This window comes from Triticum aestivum, chromosome 3A, assembly GCF_018294505.1.
Source record: "Triticum aestivum cultivar Chinese Spring chromosome 3A, IWGSC CS RefSeq v2.1, whole genome shotgun sequence".
Classification (NCBI taxonomy): Eukaryota; Viridiplantae; Streptophyta; class Magnoliopsida; order Poales; family Poaceae; genus Triticum; species Triticum aestivum.
The window spans coordinates 15,045,796-15,070,972 of record NC_057800.1 but is presented as its reverse complement, the minus strand read 5'-3'; the positions used below and the strand labels follow the sequence as shown (position 1 = coordinate 15,070,972).

At 45.5% G+C, this 25,177-nt stretch overlaps 2 protein-coding genes across 2 annotated transcripts; both read right to left on the bottom strand.

Moving 5' to 3' along the window:
• Positions 1-10,318: 10,318 nt before the first annotated feature.
• On the bottom strand, positions 10,319-12,816 carry LOC123056616 (putative E3 ubiquitin-protein ligase SINA-like 6). The gene is made up of 3 exons (XM_044479957.1): positions 12,610-12,816; positions 11,929-12,105; positions 10,319-11,167 (listed from the first exon to the last, which is right to left on the bottom strand). Exons 1-3 carry the CDS (start codon positions 12,814-12,816, stop codon positions 10,523-10,525), a joined length of 1,029 nt encoding a protein of 342 aa, XP_044335892.1. The 3' UTR covers positions 10,319-10,522.
• Positions 12,817-17,682: 4,866 nt separating this feature from the next.
• On the bottom strand, positions 17,683-19,703 carry LOC123057571 (uncharacterized). Its single transcript, XM_044480516.1, has 5 exons — positions 19,539-19,703; positions 19,344-19,435; positions 18,966-19,239; positions 18,389-18,517; positions 17,683-18,089 (listed from the first exon to the last, which is right to left on the bottom strand). The coding sequence occupies exons 1-5, from the start codon at positions 19,590-19,592 to the stop codon at positions 17,862-17,864; spliced, it is 777 nt and encodes a 258-aa protein (XP_044336451.1). The 5' UTR covers positions 19,593-19,703; the 3' UTR covers positions 17,683-17,861.
• Between the last annotated feature and the right edge of the window lie 5,474 nt (positions 19,704-25,177).

Sequence of the window (25,177 nt, the reverse complement as noted above, 5' to 3'; positions counted from 1 at the left end):
GCACGTTATAATTTTATTTTAAGTTTATTGGGCCTGAGGAAAAGTGCATTATTTCGGCGAAAATTTGTTGTGGGATACAAAAAAAATTTAAGGAGAAACTGGCAGGACCGTGAAATATTTCTGGAGACACCAACGGGATAGGAATAAATAGATTAAAATGTGGGTTTTTAGTTCCATCTTTTCTCCCTGTGTTTGTTATCACATGTTGGTGTGTATTTTGGTGGCACGTAGAAAGCTGGCTAGATACTACAATGCCTAGTGCATGCATGGAGTAAAGCGGTGCCAACATGGTTTAGTTGCGTGCATATACTAGATAATGGCTACGTACGTATACTAGTGGAAGTGCATGCATATGGGATTATCTCAGGGACCAATCAGGTGAGCCTGCACGTGAAACGCACGTCTATTTAAACTAATAAGTGTGCACACGCAATACACATCTATTTGGATTAACATATTATGATAAACTTAATACAAGACAATTTATTCATAAATTTGAAATTTCCCTATAAAGTACACGATCTCTTATTTCCAACTCGTATAAATAATTTGAAATATCGTTTCTCCTTAATCAACATCTCTCCTGTATTAAAAGACCACCCACTTTTCTTAATGTATAAAATTCAAAATTATTTAGAAGATTCATCATGATTCTTCATATGCACACATTTATGCAAGTATAGTCACACATGAAAATGTCACTTACGACAAGCTAAGGAACCGGTTTAGTGCCAAAAAATTCCAGTCAAGAATTACACAAGATCGTCATGAACATATACAGAGAGAAGTGACCTCTCTTTCTCCAAGATTGATCGAACAACAAGTTTTTGTATATATCTATCCGACACTACTACATATATACAATATAACATCTCCTATAATCCCTAACATCTAAAATTATTTTCAACTTCCACATGGCATTCTCCGTCTTTATGTATGACATGGTCAAGAAAGAATCCCGCCAATTCCTCTTGAATTGCTCGTATGTGATCATGTGGTATGAGTTCATTCCGCATCCGTCACATCTAATCTAAAGAAGAGGGTCAATACATATATATGAAAGAAACTCAACACAATTGATGGTAATAAAATAAAATTGTGAATATTGTTTATGTACTAAATGACATGAGAATTACCATGACCACAAAATATCCTACATTCATCATCATCATAATCAACATGCAGTTTTTGCTTCTCTTGTATGTAGTCCAAGTTTTCTATCAGGAAAACATATTAACTCAACTGTAGATAAGGACGATATGAAAATACTCATGTAAAATTATAATTGCCATGTATCTGCTAGACAAACAAATACACTTATGCAAACTTCAGGCTTTTTTAGTAAAACTTATGCGAACTTTAGTTTTTTTCATTAAAACTTATGCAAACTTCTGGGTTTTTTTCAGTGAAACGTAATTTCATGACTGCAAGTAAGGTCTTGGTTCAGCGAATTTGTCTGTGAGTTCACTATGTAGTCGTGAGTTGGCCATGTAATAACCGATAGTCAATACTTAAAAAAACAGGGATGTCTGTTACAGGTACGCGAAAATCAGTGAAAAAATAAAGAAAGAAAGAAGGCGAAGGTCTCTGTGTGTGCTCCAGCGCTCCTCTGTTTCTCATTGCCTCATCTCTAGTTCGTGTACTTCTAGATGTGTCACCACCGGTGAGGTAGCGATGACAGTAAAAAAATAACACTCGATACTTACCTGATTAATGCGTGCGTGTGGTGCGTTTGCGTGAAGGCGAGCGTCTCCGTCGTTCAGGCCTGCGAGCGGCCGCGGCGACCGTGTCCTCTCACCAGCTGGGCGGCATTGTCGACGTAGGTGAGTCAGTCGTCCAGCTTTGAGGCGGCGGCCTCCACGCACCGGGATTAGCTTTGGACGACGTCGTCCACGCGCGAGTACCGGACAAGCGTTTATGGATCAGCATGCGTCAGAGATGAGGGAGTCGGCGGTGGCTTCAGGTGAGTGAGATGGGGCCATGATTAGCTTCACCTGCTGCACAGTGGCCGAGACCTGCACCGCCCTGGGGACGATGATGGTTGGCGACCAGGCGAATCTGCATGCATGGCTGTGAGGGCAGATTTTTTTTGGCCCGCTTATACTAGTCCAAGATACTCAGCGTTGCCCCCACTTGAAGGACCTCGGCGGTGGATGGTTGTCAGCGTGGGTGTTGTGGATGGAGCTGAAGTCGACGTGGATGCCGGTGGTTCCCGGAGAGCATGCCTAGGATGTGGACGAAGTCGTTGCAGTCAGTAGAAGTGTGTTCGGAGGAAGCCGCAGCTCCTCCTCGCGTGTCTCCCATTGTGGCTCGCTTGGGTGGTGGGCTGGTGATGGCCGGCGATTCGCGATCACGATTCCCTAATAGGAGACGATAGGATGCGCTTGCGATTAGTTTCCTAATAATTAGATGCGTTCGTGGTTAGTTATCTAATAGGATGTAGCCATGATTAGTTTCCCAATAATTAGATGCGTCCGTGATTAATTTCCTAATATGATGACTCGTAATTATTTTCCTAATAATAGGATGCGCATGTGATTTTTTTCCTAATAATAAGATGGGTTTGTGATTAATTTCTTAATAATTAGATGTGTTCGTGATTAGTTTCTTAATAGGATGTGTCCGTGATTATAGTTTCCTAATTGATCAGGCTTGGGCTTTCATATTTTCCTCCGCGGTGGAGTATGCTCAGTCAATGTAAATTGCTAAGTGCACAAAGAAAACAGATTCGGTTAAGGCTAGCCGTTAGATTGAATTTAGTGGAACTAATCATGCGGTGGTAATATATCCGTATACATTTTGTGGGATGCACTTAAAGAAAACAATGTTTGCTCTTTTATAAGCAGTATAGATAACGTACTACGTGCGTATTGCAAGAGAGGCGTGGTCAAGCGACGCGTGGGGATCAGCAGCCGTTGGTTTGAAGCGACGCATGCATCCGGCGTTTGCATGAGACATACGCGTTCATTCGCCGAAGAGACGTCGTCCGTGCAGAGGGTATAAAAGTAGGCTGCTGTCCCTGCCTATTCTCAGCGCTTCACTTACGGTGCTTCTCGCCGCACTAGCCATTACAGCCCGCCGCAACGAAGAAGAAGCAGTGCAGTATGGCCTTGGCCTGCTCCTGCCCGGAGTCCGGGTGCGCCTTCGTGGGATCCCCGGCGATGCTCCTCGAACATTTCGCCAACAGCCACCAGCGCCCCGCCGTCACGGTCCGCTACGGCCTGTCCTCTAACCTCGGCTTCTCCCTGTCGCACCCCTGGCATGCGCTCGTCGGGGAGGACGACCGCAGCGTTTTCCTCGTGTCCCTGGCCCCCCTGGGCGCGGCTACGGCCGTGTCGCTGGTGTGCGTCAGGCCCGACGGTGAGGCTGAGGGGGCGCCCCGGTTCTGGTGCAAGCTGTCCGTGGGCCCCCCGGGCAACCACATGGTCCTCATGGCCTCACCGGTGAGCAGCAGCACGCTGGCCGCTGGCGCACCCGCGCCGTGGCAGGGGATGTTCTTGGCGGTGCCCCAGGAGATGCTCTCCGGCGACACGCTTATGCTCAGCGTCTGGATCGATCTTGCCCCACCTTCCGCCGGCGCTCCTAACGAAGTCAACTACACCACAGGCCAGGACATCAAGGAGGATGCAATCAAGTATGTATCTCATCCTGTGCATCTTATGGATGGTAACTACTGTATATATGATCCTGTGCAGTATTGAATAAGTTTGACTTACTAGTAATTGCAGCTAAGTCCGCCGGCCCCAGTAGTCCCTCTAAACTAAAATCACGACACTTATTTTGAATCGGAGAGAGCAGTAATTATATAATTAATTAGAAGCAAATTATTCATTTGTTAAAATGTATTGTTCATTGAATTATTCAATTGTTAGAAATACTGATACAAAATATTCAAGTGCACTATGGATGCCCTCCGACCTCAACAGTTTTGACGACCCCGACTATATCGAGTTCACGGAAGGGCCGAAGGGGCCCTTGAAGGCCAACTCGGAGAAGGACAATGAGGACAAGGATAACAACAAGGAGCATAAGAAGGAGGAGGAGGAGGATGACGATGACAAGGAGGATGGCAAGGAGGAGGTGGAGGAGGACGACGACAACCAGCCGACGGTCCGTGCCAAGCGTCTTTGCCGAGACAATGTCCCGGAGGGAGCATCAAAGAAGAAGAAGGACTAGATGTCCGCTACTATAGCTATGCAGCTTTAGTGTGAGGGTCCGACTTGTGGAGCCCTACTTTGGACATTGCATGGTTGTTAATTACTTATATATCAGTGCATGCATGCAATCATTTCTATGTTACTTTGCGTAAAATTTTACGAGTAGATGTTGTCGGAGCCTCCTGAGAATTGAGTAACTAGTGAGTGCAAAAGATATAACATAAACATCAACACTCAGAAGTAACATATTGAATCGATTAAGATTTAACAGGTGCGATAAACAAATTACATATCCACCATACTCAGATCAAACAAATAGATCGAGTCGTCTTCACTTAAGACACTTCGTGGCATGCTTCGGTTTGAAGCTGCCTGCCGATGAGACGAGCTTATTCGCAACAATGAGTCTTTTATCATTCATCGTCTGTCCTATGGGCCCCTGACACACATGCAATGGACGTGTGAAAGAAGTATGTCGTAGCCTGCACCCACCTGAAGGCTGAAGAGATGAATTGAACGGACCGGCTCGAGGATGCAGTGAAGTATGTATCTCACCTGGTGCATGTTATGGATGATAACTATATATGATTTGGTGCAGTACTGAATAAGTTGATTTACTAGTAATTGCTGCTAAGTCCGCCATGGACATACGTGGCCAACTGAGCGAAGAAGGCACAAGTCCACACCAACAATGATTTGGCCATGAGACGTGGCGAACTGGGCAAATTAGAGAACATTGTGAACCAATTTGAAATTTAAACATTCAGACCGTGTGAATTTTTTTCCTATATGCCTGTTTTATTGATTATGCCATTTAGCACTACTGAATCCCTTGCACCATTATACAATACTGCTTTGTTGATTTTTCTAAAATGTGTGACTGCAGCATCAATTGTTTCTTTGTGATGTACTCCCTCTGTAAAGAAATATAGATCTAAACACTCTTATATTTCTTTACAGCGGCAGTATCAATCATTGTGATGACAAAAAACTGAGTCAAGGTTATTTTGCATTTTGTATGTTTCTGGGTGGGAACAGAGTACTGAAGTTTTAACTTAAGAAACAGAGCAGCACAAATTTAGTCATTAGATGCAAAATCTAGGCGCGGGAGAAGCAACTCTCATTGTGTACCAATTTTACTTTTCATGATAAAGTGAGAAATATATATTTGCAAACCAGAAGGTTCAGTTCAAAAACAAACTATTAGCACCCAGAGAAGAATAGTGCTAGTCTTCTACACATACATTCTCTTAATGAAGATCAGGGGCATGGGAAGCATGTCCATACAGTCAGAATATCACACACATTGTTTTTCGGGAAGCATGTCCATACAGTCAGAATATCACACACATCGTTTTTCTACAGTAAGCTACAAAACTGCAAGGCGTTTGTTCATCAATGAAAAGCCGCTTTCTTTTTGCTGAATCGGCAAACTGCATTTATTGGATCAGTGATGCTGTAACAATGCACAAGCGCACAATCACTTTGGTCCGAGCATACAGCATCTAACTCCTTCATAATACTACATAATTGTCTTGGGCGCTGCCTGTTAGCACTAATTGTGCGTACCTGATATTTATTACTTCATGCACGTTCTTTTTACTACAGTATTTTTTAGTGATCGGGTGTGGCTCGTGGTCATGTAGAAACTCCAAGATGTATGGATGCGTTGCTGATGGATTTATATGTATTTTGTGCTTGCGCTTTTGAAGGGCAGATTTTTTTTAATAACTTTTGAAGGGCAAATAACTCAACAAGCATTCGTGTTAGTTATTTTATCGGGCCTTGAGCTAGGTTTCGGCCTTCCGGGCTTTTGTGTTGGAAGTTTCCTTGGGCTTCGATTTCAGTGAAATATTGGGTTTGTACTGGGCTTGGGGTATGTTTCAAGTGAAATGATATCCAACACGGAGCCAAGTGTGAAGCACTGGATGGATATTTGCTTTAATGAACATCCTACCGCATGTTGATTTGTTGAGGATGTCTGTTTCCCTCTGGGCTATTTGGTCAGCTCGTCGCAAAGTTATACATGAGGGGATCACTCAGAGCCCTCAAGCCATGCACATGTTTATCAACCGATTCATTTCTGAGCTTGACCTACTGCAGGAGCAGACGCCGACTACTTTGCATAGAGCACGCCGGGAGGGAGGGCATTCACATGCAAGCAGCTGCAGTGCCGCCGGGTCACACAAAAATCCACGTGGGTGCAGGCATCCAGCGAGACAACGGTGGGTCTGCCGCAGCAGTTTGTGTCCTCCGCCAATGCTAGCGCTTCCCTACACGCGATCGCCTCCAAAGTTGCTGGATCAACTAGGCCATCAATCACCTAGTGATATTTATAGTCTTGGCATATTGCTGCGTGAGATGTTTACTGGAAGAAGCCCAACAGATGAAACATTTGAGGGTTCATTGGATCTGCATAAATTTGCCGAGGAGGCTCTCCCAGATAGAACCTTGGAGATAGCTGACCCAACAATCTGGCTACACAGAGAACCAAGGGATGATATAAAAAGTAGTAGAAACCAGCAGTGCTTGATTTCTGTCTTCAGTCTTGGCGTATCCTGCTCAAAAATACAGCCTCAAGAACGGACATTGATAAGAGATGCAGCGGTAGAGATGCATGCAATCAGAGATGCATACCACCTGTTTGCTGGTGAGCGTATTGGAGAATATGGAGCAGAAGAGGAGCCTTGGCTCGAGACATTTGAGCTGGAATGACACGATCCTGCAATAACAGAAGTTGCATTATGTCATTTTGGTTAGCATTTCTTATCAGAGCTAGTTTATTTGCAGCAGTATCAGATAAATGTAAGATGTAAAATCCCAGTGTTGTATAATAGCCCTATAGAAATAGCAGTTTTCAAAATACTACATGGCTTGTAAAACATTCCAAAGGTTTGAGAAATCACTTTCACAATCTAGTATACTAGCAACATGAATTTATCACTCCAAGCAAAACAGCAGTCAGACTGTTAACAAAGTACATGTGTACAAAAAGCATACGGGATAATACACAGTAGCAGCAAAAATTGACCATAATATTTCACATATCCAGTAACAAATGCATATATCTGACAGCACAAGCAAATTGTCACAAGAAACAGAAATCGCAGACTAGAAATGCATCAGTATCATTCAGTTTCCAAAAGCATTACACTAACGAGCGTGAACCCAAGTTACCCAACTACATATTAGGACACCCAGCCATGCATGCACCCAGCATCAATTTCCAGCAAGTAACAGAATTACTACTCGAATACAATCAAAGTCTAAGCAGCAACTAACACAGGAAAGTGCTAGTACAGCTAGAGGATTTGAACTTGGTTTAATACTGATCTTCCTTAACTCATTCCTTGCAGTTACAGTTAAAAGGCAGAAAAACAATCATTGAGATGAAGCACGTAACCGGCCTATTTTGGAGTAACTGGCCAAATCCTTACTATGCTAAAGGGAAACTTTCATGGAAGAAACAACACTATTAGTCGGCAGAATATTATTTTTTTCCCACAGCAGTATAATCCACTGAGAGCTGTATATAATTGTCAAATTACCAAAATTCATTTGCCAAAACATGACAGGAAGTACAACATCTAGAGTGAGATTGTGCGCCTGGAAGAAGCAACTGTACATTCTGGCTGGCAGCCCCAGATTGTGCATGCAGCAACTGCTCAGGGAAACCCTTGGTGTGATGTGACTTGTGAGAGCCACACTAGTCGAGTAAAGGATAACATTAAGATGGTTCCTGTCAATCATCTTACAAAACAACCTAGCTAGAGGCTTCATCCAACTTTTTTATCTTTGCAGAAACAATTGATTAGCACTGTTAGCGTATAGGTCATCTCCATGGAATACCCTTCTAAGCCATCTCCATGTGGAGTTGCACCGCACTGGGCTGATCGGATCCCCCTTTCTATAAAAGCCAGCATTGAGTGGAGAATATGAAGCTGCAAGCATTTGATGTCAATCCAGTCTCAGCTCAGAAAGCCCATCGGCTTATCCAAACATTCTGTTTGCAACAACCATTAACTAAGGAACTGTATGGATAAATTGTCACTCTGACTCCCTTTTCCCACATCCTATCAAACTATGAAGTGCGTCCCCCCCTTTTTTTTGCGAAGTGAATGTATCAACATAGGATAAGTCACCTCATTTGGCTCCAGCCCCCCTGTCTACCATCTCATTGAAGAGCCTATCTGCTTCGCCAAACATACCATTCTTGCACAGATTGATTATCAGGCGATGCATTATATGCAAATATGTTTGGCACTGCGCCCAACTGACAAGCTAACCTGAAAGCCTCATCCGCTTCACCCTCTCTCCGGTAGCCTATCAAGCATAAACGAGCAATTGGCCTCCTGATGGCAAGCCTGGCCATGTCATATGTCATTCTGAATGCCATTTCCAGCTCCTCTGTCCGAGAAAACCCATACACCAGCGTCCTGTAAGGCATTTCATTAGCTGTAAGTAACCCCTCTGGCCACCATGGTACTCTTGCCTTGAGTATGCTGCTGCTGCTGCTATTACCTCCACCGCGTCCTGAGCAGTATATATACTGAATTACTGATGACTGCACAAACCATGCATCAATAGTTCAGTACATTGTAAAGACCACGCTGACCTTGACCACCTCACCCTGCATCCTCGCCAAAAGCCCCCTCACGCCGTCAAGATCACAATAAGCCGTGTAAGCATTAGCATACTCATCCAGGCCAACACCATACCGCAGCATTTCACCGAACAGGACACGGGCAAGGGCGAGCTCACGAATCTTGAAGAGATATACCAATATATGGGAAGCTGCGTTATTTTGGTTCAGGGTGATTCCTGCCGATATGGGCATGGGAAGGACGGCGGGGGCAGGAGAAGGGGAGAAGCGCGGCAGCGACGGCGGGTGAGAAGGAGGCGCATGAGGAGGACGCGGGCGTGTGGGGACACGAGGTGCTGGGGCGAGGCGGCCAGGCGGAGGAGCTTGGGCATACCGGAACGCAAGGTGGTAGGCGCGGCGTGGTTAGGGAAGCATCGGGCCGGCGGTGAGAGTCGCCGGAGTAGGTGACGGTGGGCTCGCGACCATGACGGGCGGCTGCGGCTGCGGCTAGCCGTTAGTATCTTGATCCACTAGCATCGGTCTAATTATCACCGCTGAGTCCGCCAAGCTCGCCCAGCATAACAGCCTGAATGTCGCTCCTCGGAAACTCATACAACAATATCAGAAAATCAGGTTGAGATTACCCGAGTACCTGACAAACTAATTCACTACGAGATTAACAAGGCTTCGCTAGGTTTGGTGTGCATAATACTGCTGTAACATTGCAAAAGAGTTTTTCTGAATATACAACTTTGCAAGATGCAGAGCATGGTAGGTAGGTACTGTAGTTTGCAACATTACTGCAACGCGGTGTTCAAGTGTTCAGTAAGTTCAGAACAGGGCGTCTACATTCTTCAGTTATCCAACAGCCCTTGTCTGTCCTGGCAACACCCCTTGGCTCCAACGGCCCGGATGCAATCCAATCACTAGTGTAGTTTCAAAAAACGTCTTACATTATGAGACAGAGGTACTCCTCAAAAGCTCCAACGGAACTCTATATATCTACTAGCAAAAAGGCCCCTGCGTTGCAACGGGAGAAAAATAATCCTCTCATATCTCTAACTGGGTTAGTTGGACAAACTGTGTGTGGCCGGTTGGCGGGTTATGAGATCGAGCCCTCCCATCGGCTATTTTTTTTTGTTTGCCAGCTCTCCGGACGTGGGCCACAGTGTGCCGTCAGGTGGGCTTCCTCCGTTGGGCCAAAACGGGTGGCATGTAACGAAACCAAATAGCGTACATGAAATTAATTGAAGTGGATCAAACAAAACAGGACGAAACCAAGAATATCACCTCCCTTTAATAATATGTATAGATGTATAGATATAGATATTGAAAATTATTCTTTCTACCATGAAAAATGGCAACTCTTTCAATGTTGTCGCTTCACGGATCGATCGAGCTCAAGAATACATGCATGCATGCATACATGGAGAAAAGCTGCAAGCATACAGTTGGGCAAAAGAATTGTAGTAGCTCTTGGCCGGGCACCAGAAACCTCACAAATCTGGAAACTCACTGTTGGACAAAAAAGTAGTAGCAGCTCTTGGCCGGGCTACACACATCTAACAAATCTGCACTCTCCAAGAATTACCTTTCGCTTAATAATTAAGCTAGCATTGCTAGCAACTTAGCATTGCACCAATCCATATGTTATGATCCAATTACCCAACTTCGACAAACAACAGAGATAATGTACTCCTAGTAACCACATTGACACAGCTGACAAGAGCGCAAACATAGAATGGAGTCTCAGAATTCTTCTACTACCAGATTGAGTATAGATTTAGCATTTCAGCTCGAGGTACACTGGAGAATCTGGGGGAGACCACATGGTGTTCGAGACGAACAGCGACGCGCCAGCCTGGTAAGGCCCCCTCAGTCGACCGACACTCTGTGTCTCGCCGGACAGAGAGAGAATGCCCGTCTGCGTATGCACTTGGATCTTGTACTTGAAACCCTCCCTCTCGATCGGGTCGCTCATGAGGTGGATCACCGACAATGTGAGCCCCGACGGGATGCTCCGGTCAACCACAAGAAGAAAGACCACCTTGCTGCCGAGGGATACAAGGCGGGCCGGCTCGTCATGGCGCATGCTCAGGGGGTAGAGGCGGCCGGCCGTGATGCGGGTGTACTGGATCGTAGGGTGCTCCGCGTTGATGTGGTCGCACAGGGACCGACCAGGGTAGGGGCAGCAGCCAGCGATGGGACAGTGGCATGGGGCATGGAGGCAGGACTCTTCATGGGCCAGCTTCTCCGTGAACGGGATCATCTCGGTGCACCCATGCTCCTGGAACGAGCACGGCACGGCCAGGCCGCCGAGGATGCGCTCCAAGGCGCTGCAGTGGGTGTTGGCGGGCCCAGAACACAAGCTGCAACTGTAGCTCAGATCGGAGGAGCACTCGAAGCATGTGATATGGCCATTTGCGCACTGCAGACAAAAAGAGAGAAACAGGAATGTGTTACTGGAACAGCAGGAGTGCACAAGCACAACATAACACTGGATTACCGCTGCTGCCAACTTTATGCTACTATCTACGGTGATTTTGATGCAAAGCATAGCATGCTCGCGCATATTTCACGTATCACTTGACTAGATAATGGGCTTCCAAAACTTTGGCTCAGACTCTGTTACTAAGCATATACATGATTTTCGTGCTAGTAACAGTTTGTTGAACCTAGGTCCACTCAGTCACCCAGAGAGTTGATGCTGCCATAGGCCAAGATTGGCAATGCATCATAGATTCTTGGTAATGGCAATTGACAAGCCACAGGAGAAGATATATGTCCGCAGATTGCTCTGGATGGAAACTTAGTTTACCTAAATGCAAAGTTACTGACCGATACATACTGAAATGAGTTGGGACCAATATGTGCACATCTTAATTTTATTAGCTTCCCTAATACTAACATTCAACCAGTTGTGCTGAAATGAGACGAAGGAAAAAAAATAGAATTCTACGATCAGCATACTGACCAAAACATCATAACTGATGCAAGATTTGCTACAAGTGAAATATCAGAAACTATACATCAACATCAACATACAAGATACAAGATACAAACCGTCGAAACCTCGTAACACAAAACTAAATTGCAGGGTGAAAAGAATCCAGTAAAATGGAGTAAGGATTCAATTCAAAAAGGGAAAACTTAATACTAGTTCGCCGAGTACAGGGCTCTGTTCAGTACCTGAGAAAGGGGAGCAACCAGTGGGCTGCAACAAACCGAGCACTCCAGCAACTTGGGGTCTAAGGTGACAGTGATCTTGGAGGAGGACGCAGCCTTGGCCTCGGGCTCGACCCTAGCCTTCTTCCTGGAGCAGCTCCCTGCCTTCATCGCCGCCGCGGTCCTATCAGCGCCAGCCTTCTGTAGATTGCTCCCAGCAAAATGCAAAGTTCAGTAACAATGCAAGAGATGGACATATAGGCATATGACAGTGAAGCAGAGAATAAGTATATCATCCATCTTTCAGAGATTTCAAGGTTCTTCAGAGGTCCATATCCAAATTTCTGATACAGGACAATCACACCGGAATGTTCAGTCGGCAAACCCAAATCAGACCATGGCAATCAGCATTCTCGCGATAGAATTTGCAAAATCGCTTCGAATCGGGGAAATTATGGGAGCGCACGCGCATCAATCAATTTCCCCCAAATTAAACCCTAAAGCTCCGGCCGCGCCGCCGCCGCCCAGAGAGAGCGGAGGTGCCGGCGCCGCCTCCCCTTCCGCACCTCCATCAGGCCACCGTCGCCCTCCTCCTAAGCGGGCAACCTACGAACCCCATTCAGATGTGCACGCGGTGAATCGCGGCGGCGGCCCGAAGATAGACTGGACGGGGATCCGAGAGAGAAATGTGTCCGAGGTGATCACCTTGGCCATGATGGATGGATGGACGATCGGCCGATCGATCTCCCGCCGAGCTCTGCGTGCGGTGCTTCTGGATCCAGTTCCCGTCGAGCTCTCTTCTGTACAAGCGGTTTCTCGATGGAGAATGATCTGTCTTCTCCTTAGGCAGCTATGGTAACTTTTTTTTTTACCTAAACGATAAGTGTCACACGATCCAGTGGCACGAGGCATTCCGGACCTGATGTTTTTACAACTAAGGTTGCAATCCGAAAAAAATACCAGAAAAAATAAAACTTGCCATCCGAAAAGAAGTTGTCGTGCTCGACAACTAAAGTTGTCATCCTCACGTCACTAAATTTGTCATAAAAAATGTTTGGAGTTGCCAACTCTTTTGTCCAACAGATACATTTCTTTTTTCTTCGGTTTTAGCTTTGGCCTAAAAAAAGGACCGAGTTTAGCGGGAGGTTTTTCTTATTAATATCAGTGATATTACTACTAGGACAAGGACAATGCATGTGTGTTGCAATAAGCACATGGTGAAAAATGCCTCAACCACACCACAACAAGCGCTAAAGTTTCTCTTCCCGCATCCCACCTTTTCATCGACCACTGCAATTTCAAAGTATGCTTAAGTTTCAAAGATCAAATAAGGGCATAATATTCTGCCTGGAATCCCAGGAAGTCCGCTTTCGGTTGTTGGGTGCAAATATGTTTGTGGTGCAAGCTCCGTACTTAGGAGATTCGGAGAGGATCATGAACCAAGGACCTTGGATATTCCGTTACTGGGGGGTTCTTCTACACCCATATGACGGCGTCAGCAAGGCGAAAGAGATTCACATGAGTTTTATGCCTATGTGGTTGCAAATCCATAAGCTCCCCGATGGTTATTGCAACAAAGAAATAATGGAAAAGTTGATAAAAACGCCGGGAAGGTGCTTGATGTGAGGCTGACTGGGAACTCAAGGCCTCAAGAGTGATTATGTGTGTGTGTGTGTGTTAGGATTGAGCATTATATGGTTGTAAGGAGTGGCATGTGTTCGCTGTTCAATATGAGAAACTTGCTCGGTTTTGCAAGGCTTGCGAAAGAATTTGGCATGAGTTCAAGGAGTGTGGTTTTTTTAAGCTAAAGGTTTGAAGTTCGATGACTCGCTTTATGCTGATGCCCCAAGCAAGCTTCGTGCCGGCTTCGATTATCATGGGAATACTAGGAACATGGCTGGTGGTAGTGGTCTTGGTGGTATGCCGAGTAAGGGGGTGGAGGTGGATGATGATGTTAGGGATTCTGCCACGAGTCCCCATAAGAATCTGCTTGTGGTTGCTTTGATGTAACTTGGCAAAGGGGCGAGGAAATGCCTGAGTATGGAGAAAGTTCTTCCTGGTAACGGATTTCTAGCTCTAACTGACGGCAGAGAAGAGGACAAACAACATGTACCTCCTACATCGAGCTCTAGCAGCAAAAAGGCGAAAATGGATGGGTACAACGGTGATGGTGCAAAATATTTTGTGGGCTCCAAAGAGGGGCGCCGCCAGGAACAATGAATCTCCTATTCTAGAACTGGCCGGGAGGGATGGGAACCACCAAACAATTCGTGAGGTGTTGGCCATCGCAAAATTTATTGTCTCCAAACTTGGTTTTTCTCTGCGAGACAAGACAAGTTTCAACTAAGATTGAGAAGATGAAGTCGGGTTTAGGTATGAAGAGTTTTCATGGTGTTTGCCGTGACAACATAAGTGGTGGTTTGGCTTTGTTTTGGGATGAATCGTTGCAAGTGGATGTTTTTTTTGTCTGGAACACCATGCATGCATTCCATTAACTAGTGGGTGCGGCGAAATCGCCGGCCACAACATCCATTACATCAGATGACATCATCAACTAGGGGAAAAGAATGCATGAAATCCGAGATGGATATTGCAGAGATCAGTTCAGATGCATCTAGTTGAAGTTTGTGAACATCATCAACCAGGATGCCATCGACACTAGAGGGATGTTCAATGGCGGCGCGGCTAGTCCGTAGGAGGTAGAGGCTCGCTTAAAGGGATAGGTTGATGACCTCCTGCCCTTCTTCAACTTGATAGCAAACATTCGCCATTATAGTTTCGTCAACAACTGAAGCGAGCGCTAGCTATGTCAAAGCAGAGTGACGGTGTTGGGGTACTAGTGGGTATATATTACATTGTTGTTGTGTTAATGTTCTTCCAAACGTGCCGAGCTATCTAAAGTTCCCTTCGCCTCACTTCTCCTTTTATGATTCATTCATACTTTCTATATTGAGATATCATTATAATGTGCAAACATCTATTACCGATATAATTATAGTTGATGCCACGACAGGGGAAAAAAGGCTGCCGTGGCAGCAAAGTGAAAAAGCGAAAAACATTGTTGTGACAACATTTTCTAGGCCTGAAAACTATATGTGTCATGTGGCCAGAAAGCCATGCCATTATTGTTCCTCGTCATTAGTAGCATGCTTAATCCCGCAAATGCCACCGTTAGAAAAAAATATCATTTCTTAAAAAAGAATATCAAACACACCCCTAGTGTGTGATGCAAGTGGTGCGTGTGTAACGGAACGCCACTAGTATGTGGGTTATATCAGTTGCATTATATTGGTGGTGCCTCGTCCCCCATGCCAGTACTAAGTTTTCCTATATTACTATATGCTTTCACCTATAGGCAGTTTTGAAGTAGTGTTGCCACGGGCATCGAGGCCAACATCCTTCTAGCTCTTAGGTGAGCGTCTCTACAATCCGATAATGTGCCGCCTTTCAAACCAAGGCGAGGGGGTAGGGCCCCTCTTCACTGTTTGAGAATATAATGTGGTGTGTTCCTTCAGTTTGGCGTCACTTGGATCTGGACTTCACGTGTAACTCTAGGTTGATCCTCACTTTGCTTCTTCTGGTTAACTTTCCTTGGTGCCAGAGTGTGGGGGGTAGAGTCTTTGCTAATTGTGTTCTCTCTTTCCCTTTCTTAGGTGCTGGTCTTGGTCGTTGTGTTGTAAACTTTCCAATAAGCTCCCTTCCATCGGTTCGGGCCATTGCGGCTTGTTGTTTTCTTGTAATTCTTGGTCGGTTGATACCTTTGTCAATTTAAAACCCGGCTCATCTGGAGCTTATTTTGTAAAGGAAAAATGTTGTCTGTATCGCAAGAACCACACAAGGTCCACACGGAGGACACGCTCCATGGCAGAGCAGTGGGTTACAGTCTCATGCTCAACGCACAAGTCGCAATCATAGCCAAGATCGTTCGAGCAGTTTGAGCATGGAGTGTGGCCATTGGCGCGCTGCAAGCATAAGGATGGGAAACAAAACCTTGCAAGTATTACTAAAACTGCACAAACGCACAACAAACCACCCACTAGGCTAAATATTTTTGTCGTACCTCAGAAACAATCTAGTGGCGAACCAGAGGGGGAAAGAGGGATTTGGGGGATAATATGGAAAGCTAATATACCTCAAAAAATCAAGATTTTTGCGTGGCGAGCTGCTACCAATAGCTTGGCGGTCCAGATGAATAAAGTTAAGCACCATCAGACTGATTCATGTATGTGTTCTATTTGTGGGGTTCAAGATGAAGACATCCTTCATGCTCTGGTGAGTTGTTCTAAAGCTCGTGCTCTTCGAATGGCCGTGAGAGAGCGGTGGAATATTCCTGATGAAGGGTTCTTCAAGTGCACGGGACCAGATTGGTTATTGATTTTGCTGGCGCAGTTGGGTTTGTGGCAGAGGGAGCAAATCATGTTTCTTTTCTGACGAGCATGGCATTTGAGAAATAATTTAATTTTTGGGAAGGGGCAGGGGCGGACCTAGAGAGAAAATGATGGCGGACCTAGAGAGAAAATGATCCGGTGTCCCATCATATAATCACTCACAATATTCATCTAAGAATGGGGTGTCCTTCACTATAGTTTGCATTAAATTTACAAAGAAAAATTCCTGCACTCGGTGTCCTGTGCACCCGGGTGGCTCAACATGGGTACGCCCCTGGGAAGGGGAAAGAATCCGTTAATGCCTCTGCACATTTTGTGGACAATTTTTGGTCCACTTTCACGTCTAGTCATGACACCGCTCAATTGGGCGCTAGCAACAAAGGTAAGGAGAAGGTGAGCGGAGTTGTAGCGGGTTACACATCGTTAAAAGATCATGTGGTGTGGACTCCTCCCCCTAATGATCATATCAAGATCAATGTTGACGTCAGTTTTGTGGAGAGTACTAATGCAGCCAGTGTGGGGGTCATATCTCGTAATTCATTTGGAGATATTATTGTTTCTTCGTGGGACTTTATTGATCGGTCTACCAGTGTGAATGAAGCTGAGCTTCGCGCCTGCCTCGCAGGACTTTATATAGGTATCACCCTTCATCAATCTATTATTTTAGAGACTGACTGTGTTTTCGTACATTCGTTTCTTGCAAATGAGAAGCTTGACAGGTCCCCTCTGGCTGATCTGATGGATGAGGCTCTGAGTATATCTAGGATGATCCAAAATTTTAATATTGCAAAGATAAGTCGGACTGCCAATGGGGTGGCACATGAGATTGCTAGGTTTAGCTTTAGTACTAGGTCCGATGGGATTCTTTTTAATTCTGTTCCGCCCTGTATGGTGTATGCTGTAACGAATGATTGTAAGAATTTTTTTCTTTGGCTTAATTAATATATGGGGTGTTTTTTTTTAAAGAATTTGTCGTACTATCCACACCAACTTGACTGTTTATACCGATGTGCAAGTACAGTGTTCATCTAAGCTTGGTTCAAAATCCCGCTGCATTGCAGATACATGAATATGACTGTTGGTACTTCCTCTGTAAAGATTTATAAGAGCCTTTAGAACACTAGAATAGTGATCTAAATGCTCTTGTATTTCTTTACGGGGGGAGTACTTGATAGGCCACACTTGACAATGCAACAGAGATTCTTGATGGCAGACGGCTGGAGAAATGTATACACGGTTGAATTAATCGTGACCTCATGACCAGTATTTCAACATCTTGATTGAATTTTGACATCAACATTCAACATGTTCTGCTGAAAGCAGAAGAAAATGAATACATGAACAACCATTTGCTAGGAGCCCTATCCTGAATATACACTGCCGACTGAACAATGTCTTCACTTGTATGCGAATTTCAATATGTTGCATAGCCACAGTTTCAGATTGTTGCAGAAGCACAACACCTCATCGTGTGAATTCAACTCTGTACGAAGAAAAAACCCGATGTCGTGGGCTCTACCAAGTCCAAGTACATCCTCGTGTTCCAACATCGTTCAACTACTAGTGAGATCACCAGATGAATTTCGGGTCGATCTCCTGATCCCAGGACCCTCCCAAGGCATGAATTTCTAAGAGGATACCTTTGCACTTCTTAACACCTTCATTGATGAGTAGCCACAGATCACTCAGATCATCCCTCTCATTCGTCGACTGCCTCTCCATGATCACATTATAGATCACCTCCATCTTCTGTAATTCCTCAGCTAAATCACCTTGTATTGAAGATAGGTACCATTGCTGCAATGCATAGACACATTAGCCAGATAATAAACGACTCATTTCTTAGTTTAAATATTCAAGCATTTAACCTGTGTACAACTCAAGTATGCATAAGCTAGCACTAATCCACTTATGCAAGTTGCAACTCCACCCCATATAGAAACATAAAAACGTAGTAGTGAACTGCTTGAAGGTGCGTGACAGTTTAGGCTTTCAGAAACTTAACAGATCCTTTAATCTGAAGTACATTTCAGGAAAATAAAAGAACGTTGTATTCATTGGTCTGTCATGACAATGAGAAGTGTAAACGACATTACCTTAAAACTGTGAGTGCTCAGAGCAGTGGTTCTGTGAGCTTGAGGCTGGAGCGGAGGGAAGAGAGCTGGAGTGGAGCAGGCGTGACCTCTGGTATTAGAATGGCCATCTGCTGGTGTTATCTCTGATTTCTGAACCACAAAATTACAGTCAGTCACTAGAGACAGCAAAAAGTTCCTAGCAAACAGGCGTATCAATGAAGTTAAATGGATGGAAATAACCCCTAAACTGAGCAAATAATTCTAAAACAGAACAAATAATTGCTTGAACAAATAATGCAGCAAAATATAACAGATTCCCTTGGACTAAAAACTTCAGAAGTTAATGGCTAAGAATGTCAGCTGTGTATTTTTCCCTCTAAAATGTGTTCAGAACACTATATCCCCCAGAACAATCACCAATCTTCCCATATGGCACACATATGTTATCGCTCATTATACGGACAGACCACATTGAAGGAGCTAAGGTGTGTTGAGCTGCGGATAGTGAAGACTGCCGCTCACATCAACAGATAAAATTTATCAATAAAGAGTTTGGAACATAGCATCGACTACGAGTGAGTCGAACAAATAGACTTACTCCTGTGGATTTCTCGGAGATTGTTGTTTCAGCTCTATCACACTCATGATCTTCCCCTTTAGCAGCTGCACCATTCGATCCAAGTGACGAGACACTCTCCCATTTGCCATACCTTGAGGTGAAGGTGCCTCCGCCAAAAGATTTCGCTAACTTCAGCACAGCTGCACGCACACAGGAATCCCATTCCCTTGCAATATCATTGATGGACCTATGCTCAGCTAGGGCAAGCTTGAACTGCTTGTGGACCGAGTTTGACATGGCCTTGAACTCATTCCTGCAGATAGTCGATAGCACTGGGTTACTGAAAAAACAGCAGATTTTTTACTGTAACCAACAGGAGCTTAAAGAGATCACCATCAACTAACTACTTCAACTCACCTCTCCTGCGCATCTTCATCATCCTCAACAAGCACAGGAGAACTCCTTGGGTAATCCGTGGGGACAAGTAGTTTTGCAGCGCTGATAGGAGGCTGTATTGTTCACGAAATTAGACACTGAAGCAACTAAAAATTAACTAATTTACAGTGATATTGAAGCGATTTTAAGCAACAGTAGTTGTCTCTACAGGTGTACCTTTTCTGATCTTGCAAATATGGCTTTGAGGTCAGGAGCAACGGCCACGGCCATGTAGGAAAGGGTAATTAATGTCCCCGCATCAGCACTGTCGCTTATAACATTGATTTCCGTGTCAACCAGTGAGTTGTTGATGTTTTTAATCTCCTCATCAAGAAAAGCATTTGCAATCTGCAAGCGAACAACTTAAAGATTATTGGATTCTTAGATTTAAAGCTTAGTACAGCCGGCAAGAAAACAAGTTATGGTTTCATATTCACATACTAAGGATATGTTGGATTTGAACTAAGTAATACGTATACCAAAGAAAGCCCCCACAATTATGAATGGTCAACTGGACCCTGGCGTGGTTCAATGCAATTATCCGACAACAAGACAATGGTATCACAGATCACCATCAACGCACCCCTTGCTAACCAACTTATTCTGAACACCTAATGCCGCGTCTTCCTGTTGTGCTCCTCTTGGGTTCAGTTCCCAAAGTTCATCAGGTTCAGTTCAGAAGGGTGTTCATCATCAGGTTCAGCTAATGGTGTGGCCACACCATTCTCGAACTGAACCATTCAGCAGCAGCACAGATAATGGTGTGCAGCAGGTTCATTTCAAGAATACCCAAAGTCCCAAATGACATGGCAATGGCAAAAATACAGATACTGAAGAATGATACATACAGCATAAAAATTGCAGAGAAACTAAACAAGAGAAGGAAGAGAAGTTATACGCGCAGGGCCGCATCATGGCGACAGGATTGGTCCAGCGGCTCTGGTCCATCAGCGTGGCCCTGATTGCGGCGGCCGCCGCCGCCGCCGTGCAGATCACCTTGAGAGCCCATCAGCACCTCGATTCCTCGAAGACCACGCGCGTGAAGGAGAGGGTCTTGGGGTTGATGCTGCTCGGAGCTGGTGCGCCCAGGATCGGGGACGCACCGCGCGGGGACGAGCAGGAGGCACTGCGCTCGCCGAGGTGTGTTCGACCGAGGGTTCTCGGAGCAGGCGCGGAGGCACCGGGCTCGACGGCGGTGAGGTCGGTGCGGCGCGCACGGACACGAAGGGGAGCCGGTCGACGCGGCGAGGGGCTTGAACCGAGGGGAGGCGCGGCGTGAGGTCTCTTGAACTGAGGGGAGACGGGGCGAGAGGACGGGGAGGGGGCGCGGCCCGTCGACGGCGAGCCGCTGCGGTGGCGGTGCGGGGAATCGGTTACGGAGCTGGAGCCGTCGATTCAATTTGGTTTGTTGAGTTCTTGCGTCCGAGCGGGAATTTCAATTTTGGCTGTCCCTCCTTGGGCTGGGTGGGGGTTCTCTCTCGAAGGGAAGACGTCCAACAATGTGTTGGACATTTTTTCTTCCTTTTAATTCAATTTGACAATTCTCAAAAGAATAATTCAGTTTGATATATAAAATTGAGAAATTGAGCGTATTCGATGGCCCCTGGCGGCAATCTCAAAGCACCCTCCGCAACCCCAGCGACGTACCACTTTGCCCCCAACCCAAACTGCACAAGGCGATTTGAAATAACTGCCCCATTCCTACGCCGGCAACGCCGCAGGTCCTCGCCTCCGCCTGCCGCTCCGGCGATGGCAGAGGTGGGACCCCCCCCCCCCAGTGATTTGACTAGTAGATAGGGTAGGGCCTCGTTTGTCCTTGGGACGTCTGTTCGATGGAGGGGATGGCATCGCGTCGGAATAAATTGCCTCTGCCCTTCCTTCATCTCAGCAGCGCTCCAATCAATGCTTGCGAGGGGGCAATTGGCTCTCGTGTCTCTGCGGTCTTCGTATCCGGCAAGTGTAGGTGTCGCGGGTTGGCGCACGACATCTTCTTCGATGTCGCCGACCTGTCCAGAAATCTTTGGTGGCTTGAAGTTGGGCTTGTGGATGGCGGCAGGCGGCAGCGCCCTTCTTCTTCAACCTTGTCGATAGCACCTGCCCTTGTGATTTGCACTCCTCTTTCTCCTTGCTTCTCTTCTAATTGTTGTCTTATGTTTTTTGCCCTTCTTCCTTTCTTCTTCTGAAGTGGTGGTCGTATGATTTTTCTACCTTTTATCTTTGCCCACTCACTGACATCTTTACAAGGCATAATAATGTGCTCATATGCTTTGCAATAAGTTGCAATGGAGTAACATGAGTTCACCCTAGACTCAAGTGGAATCTTTTCATATCTAAGAGCAGAAACCCCATGACAACAAGGTATACCTGACAAATCCCATCTCCTGCAACTGCACATTTCCTTCCTTGTGTCCACACCGAAATCAACTCCTCTATCATTTACTACAAACAGTCCTTTGCCAGCTGGTGCAGCATGACAAGTTCTAGAAAATTCTACACTCTTGCCCAGTTTCTTTCTTATCTTTGGACATATAGCACCATGCCACTTCAAAGTCTCATGTTGCTTTGCAAAATTCCTTCCCATATTTTTCCCTTTGATCATCTGGCACATGGTTATGATTGGCATCTCCCTGGCCTCCAATATATATCTGTTGAGCACCTCACAGTTGTTATTTAGGAGCACATCACTCTTGGGGAAATCATTCTAGTAAACCCTAACCCAGGTTTTAGGGTCTAACTTTGCAAGCCAATCATGGGCCTCCTGGCTGAGCACTAACATCAAGTTCATATTTTCCCTGAATCTCCCCTCTATAGTACTCCTGGCACATCTCCATAGTTGATTTTTAAAAGCTTCTCCTTTAAAGTTCTTGTTGGAATTCTGCCACAAATGCCTCACACAAAATCTGTGAGGTGATAGAGGAAACAAATCTTTAACTGCCTTTATTAAACCCTGCAGGAAACATATAAAACATAAGGAACATAATTATACCACCAAATTATAGGAACATAATTATATCACCAAATTATAGGAACAAACTAATATCACAAAATTATAGGAACAAAATTATATAACAAAACTATATCACAAAATTATAGGAACAAAATTATATAACAGAACTATATCATAGAACTATAGGTACAAAATTATAAAACAAAATTATATCACAAAATTATAGGAACGTACTTTTGTCACACAATTATAGGAACAAAGACGTACCTTTTGTTTGTCACACATGATTGTCCATGGCTCAGTGTTTTCAATTCCAAGATCTTGCTTCAATGCAGTTAGAAACAACCTCCAAGCTTTGGTGTCCTCATGCTGCACCATTGCATGAGCAATAGGAAAAATGCAATCATTGGAGTCCATTCCTACTGCACTTAACAGAACACCTGCATATTGTGTCTTCAAATGGCAACCATCAAGGAAAATGATAGGCCTACAAGCAGATAAGAACCCCCTTTTGCATGCATCAAAAGAAAAGTAGCATTTCTAAAATTGTCCCTCTTCTGACAGTCCAAGAAGGAAGGTACTCCCAGGTTTTGATCTCCTCAGCTCATTTGCAAAGTCCCACAGTAAGTTGTATTGTGCAATCCCATCTCCATATATGATATCATATGCAATTTTCCTAGCTCTCCCTAGCTTGCCCCTTTTAATTGTCACGTTCCAATCTTCTTGCATAAAACCTCCGAAGGCCTTCAATGATATTTTCTCACATGCCCCGATTTTGTCTACATATTTGTGAGCAATGTACCTAGCTGTAAAGGCTGTAACATGCCACTTGTTCTCACAAGCATGCTGCCCATTGAATGTTTTCACCATTACAAAATGACCCATTATCCCAAGATGCATACAGATACCAAGGGCAAACATTTCCACACTTTGTAGCAAGCCTTATCTTGTCATTCTTTGGAAATTTGATGTTGACCCTCTCTTTGCAACTATACTCTCTAACAGCTTTCCTTAAGAGCTCCACAGAAGAGAACAATTACCCTACATGTGTTGGGGAACGCAGTAATTTCAAAAAATTTCCTACGCACACGCAAGATCTATCTAGGTGATGCATATCAACAAGAGGGAAGAGTGATGTCCACGTACCCTCATAAACCATAAAAGGAAGTGTTATGACAATGCGGTTGATGTAGTCGTACGTCTTCACGATCCGACCGATCCTAGTACCGAAAGTATGGCACCTCCGCGATCTACACACGTTCAGCTCGATGACGTCCCACGAACTCTCGATCCAGCTGAGTGTCGAGGGAGAGCTTCGTTAGCACGATGTCGTGATGACGGTGATGATGAAGCTACCGGTGCAGGGCTTCGCCTAAGCACTATGACGATATGACCGAGGTGGATTATGGTGGAGGGGGGCACCGCACATGGCTAAGAGAATGATCAACTTGTGTGTCTATGGGGTGCCCCCTCCCCCGTATATAACGGAGTGGAGGAGGGGGAGGGCCGGCTCTCTCTATGGCGCGCCCTAGGGGAGTCCTACTCCCACCAGGAGTAGGAGTCCCTGTTGGAAATATGCCCTAGAGGCAATAATAAAATGGTTATTATTATATTTCTTTGTTCATGATAATTGTCTATTGTTCATGCTATAATTGTGTTATCCGGAAATCGTAATACATGTGTGAATACATAGACCACAACACGTCCCTAGTGAGCCTCTAGTTGACTAGCTCGTTGATCAAAAGATAGTCATCGTTTCCTGACTATGGACATTGATGTCATTGATAACGGGATCACATCATTAGGAGAATGATGTGATGGACAAGACCCAATCCTAAGCATAGCTCAAAGATCGTGTAGTTCGTTTGCTGTAGCTTTTCCGAATGTCAAGTATCATTTCCTAAGACCATGAGATTGTGCAACTCTTGGATACCGTAGGAGTGCTTTGGGTGTGCCAAACGTCACAACATAACTGGGTGACTATAAAGGTACACTACAGGTATCTCTGAAAGTATCTGTTGGGTTGGCACGAATTGAGACTGGGATTTGTCACTCGGTATGACGGAGAGGTATCTCTGGGCCCACTCGGTAATGCATCATCATAATGAGGTCAATGTGACCAAGTGGTTGATCACGGGATCATGCATTGCGGTACGAGTAAAGTGACTTGCCGGTAACGAGATTGAACGAGGTATTGGGATATCGACGATCGAGTCTCGGGCAAGTAACGTACCGATTGACAAAGGGAATTGTATATGGATTGATTGAATCCTCGACATCGTGGTTCATCCTATGAAATCATCGAGGAGCATGTGGGAGCCAACATGGGTATCCAGATCCCGCTGTTGGTTATTGACCGGAGAGTCGTCTCGGTCATGTCTGCGTGTCTCCCGAACCCGTAGGGTCTACACACTTAAGGTTCGGTGACGCTAGGGTTGTTGAGATATTAGTATACGGTAACCCGAAAGTTGTTCGGAGTCCCGGATGAGATCCCGGACGTCACGAGGAGTTCCGGAATGGTCCGGAGGTGAAGATTTATATATAGGAAGTCAAGTTGCGACCATCGGGAAAGTTTCGGGGGTAATCGGTATTGTATCGGGACCACCGGAAGGGTCCCGGGGGTCCACCGTGTGGGGCCACCTATCCCGGAGGTCCCCATGGGCTGAAGTGGGAGGGGAACTAGCCTCTAGTGGGCTGGTGCACCCCCGTTGGGCCTCCCCCTGCGCCTAGGGTTGGAAACCCTAGCGGTGGGGGGCGCCCCACTTGGCTTGGGGGGCAAGCCACCCCCTTGGCCGCCGCCCCCCCTTGGAGATTGGATCTCCTAGGGCCGGTGCCCCCCTAGGGACCCTATATATAGTGGGGGGGGGGG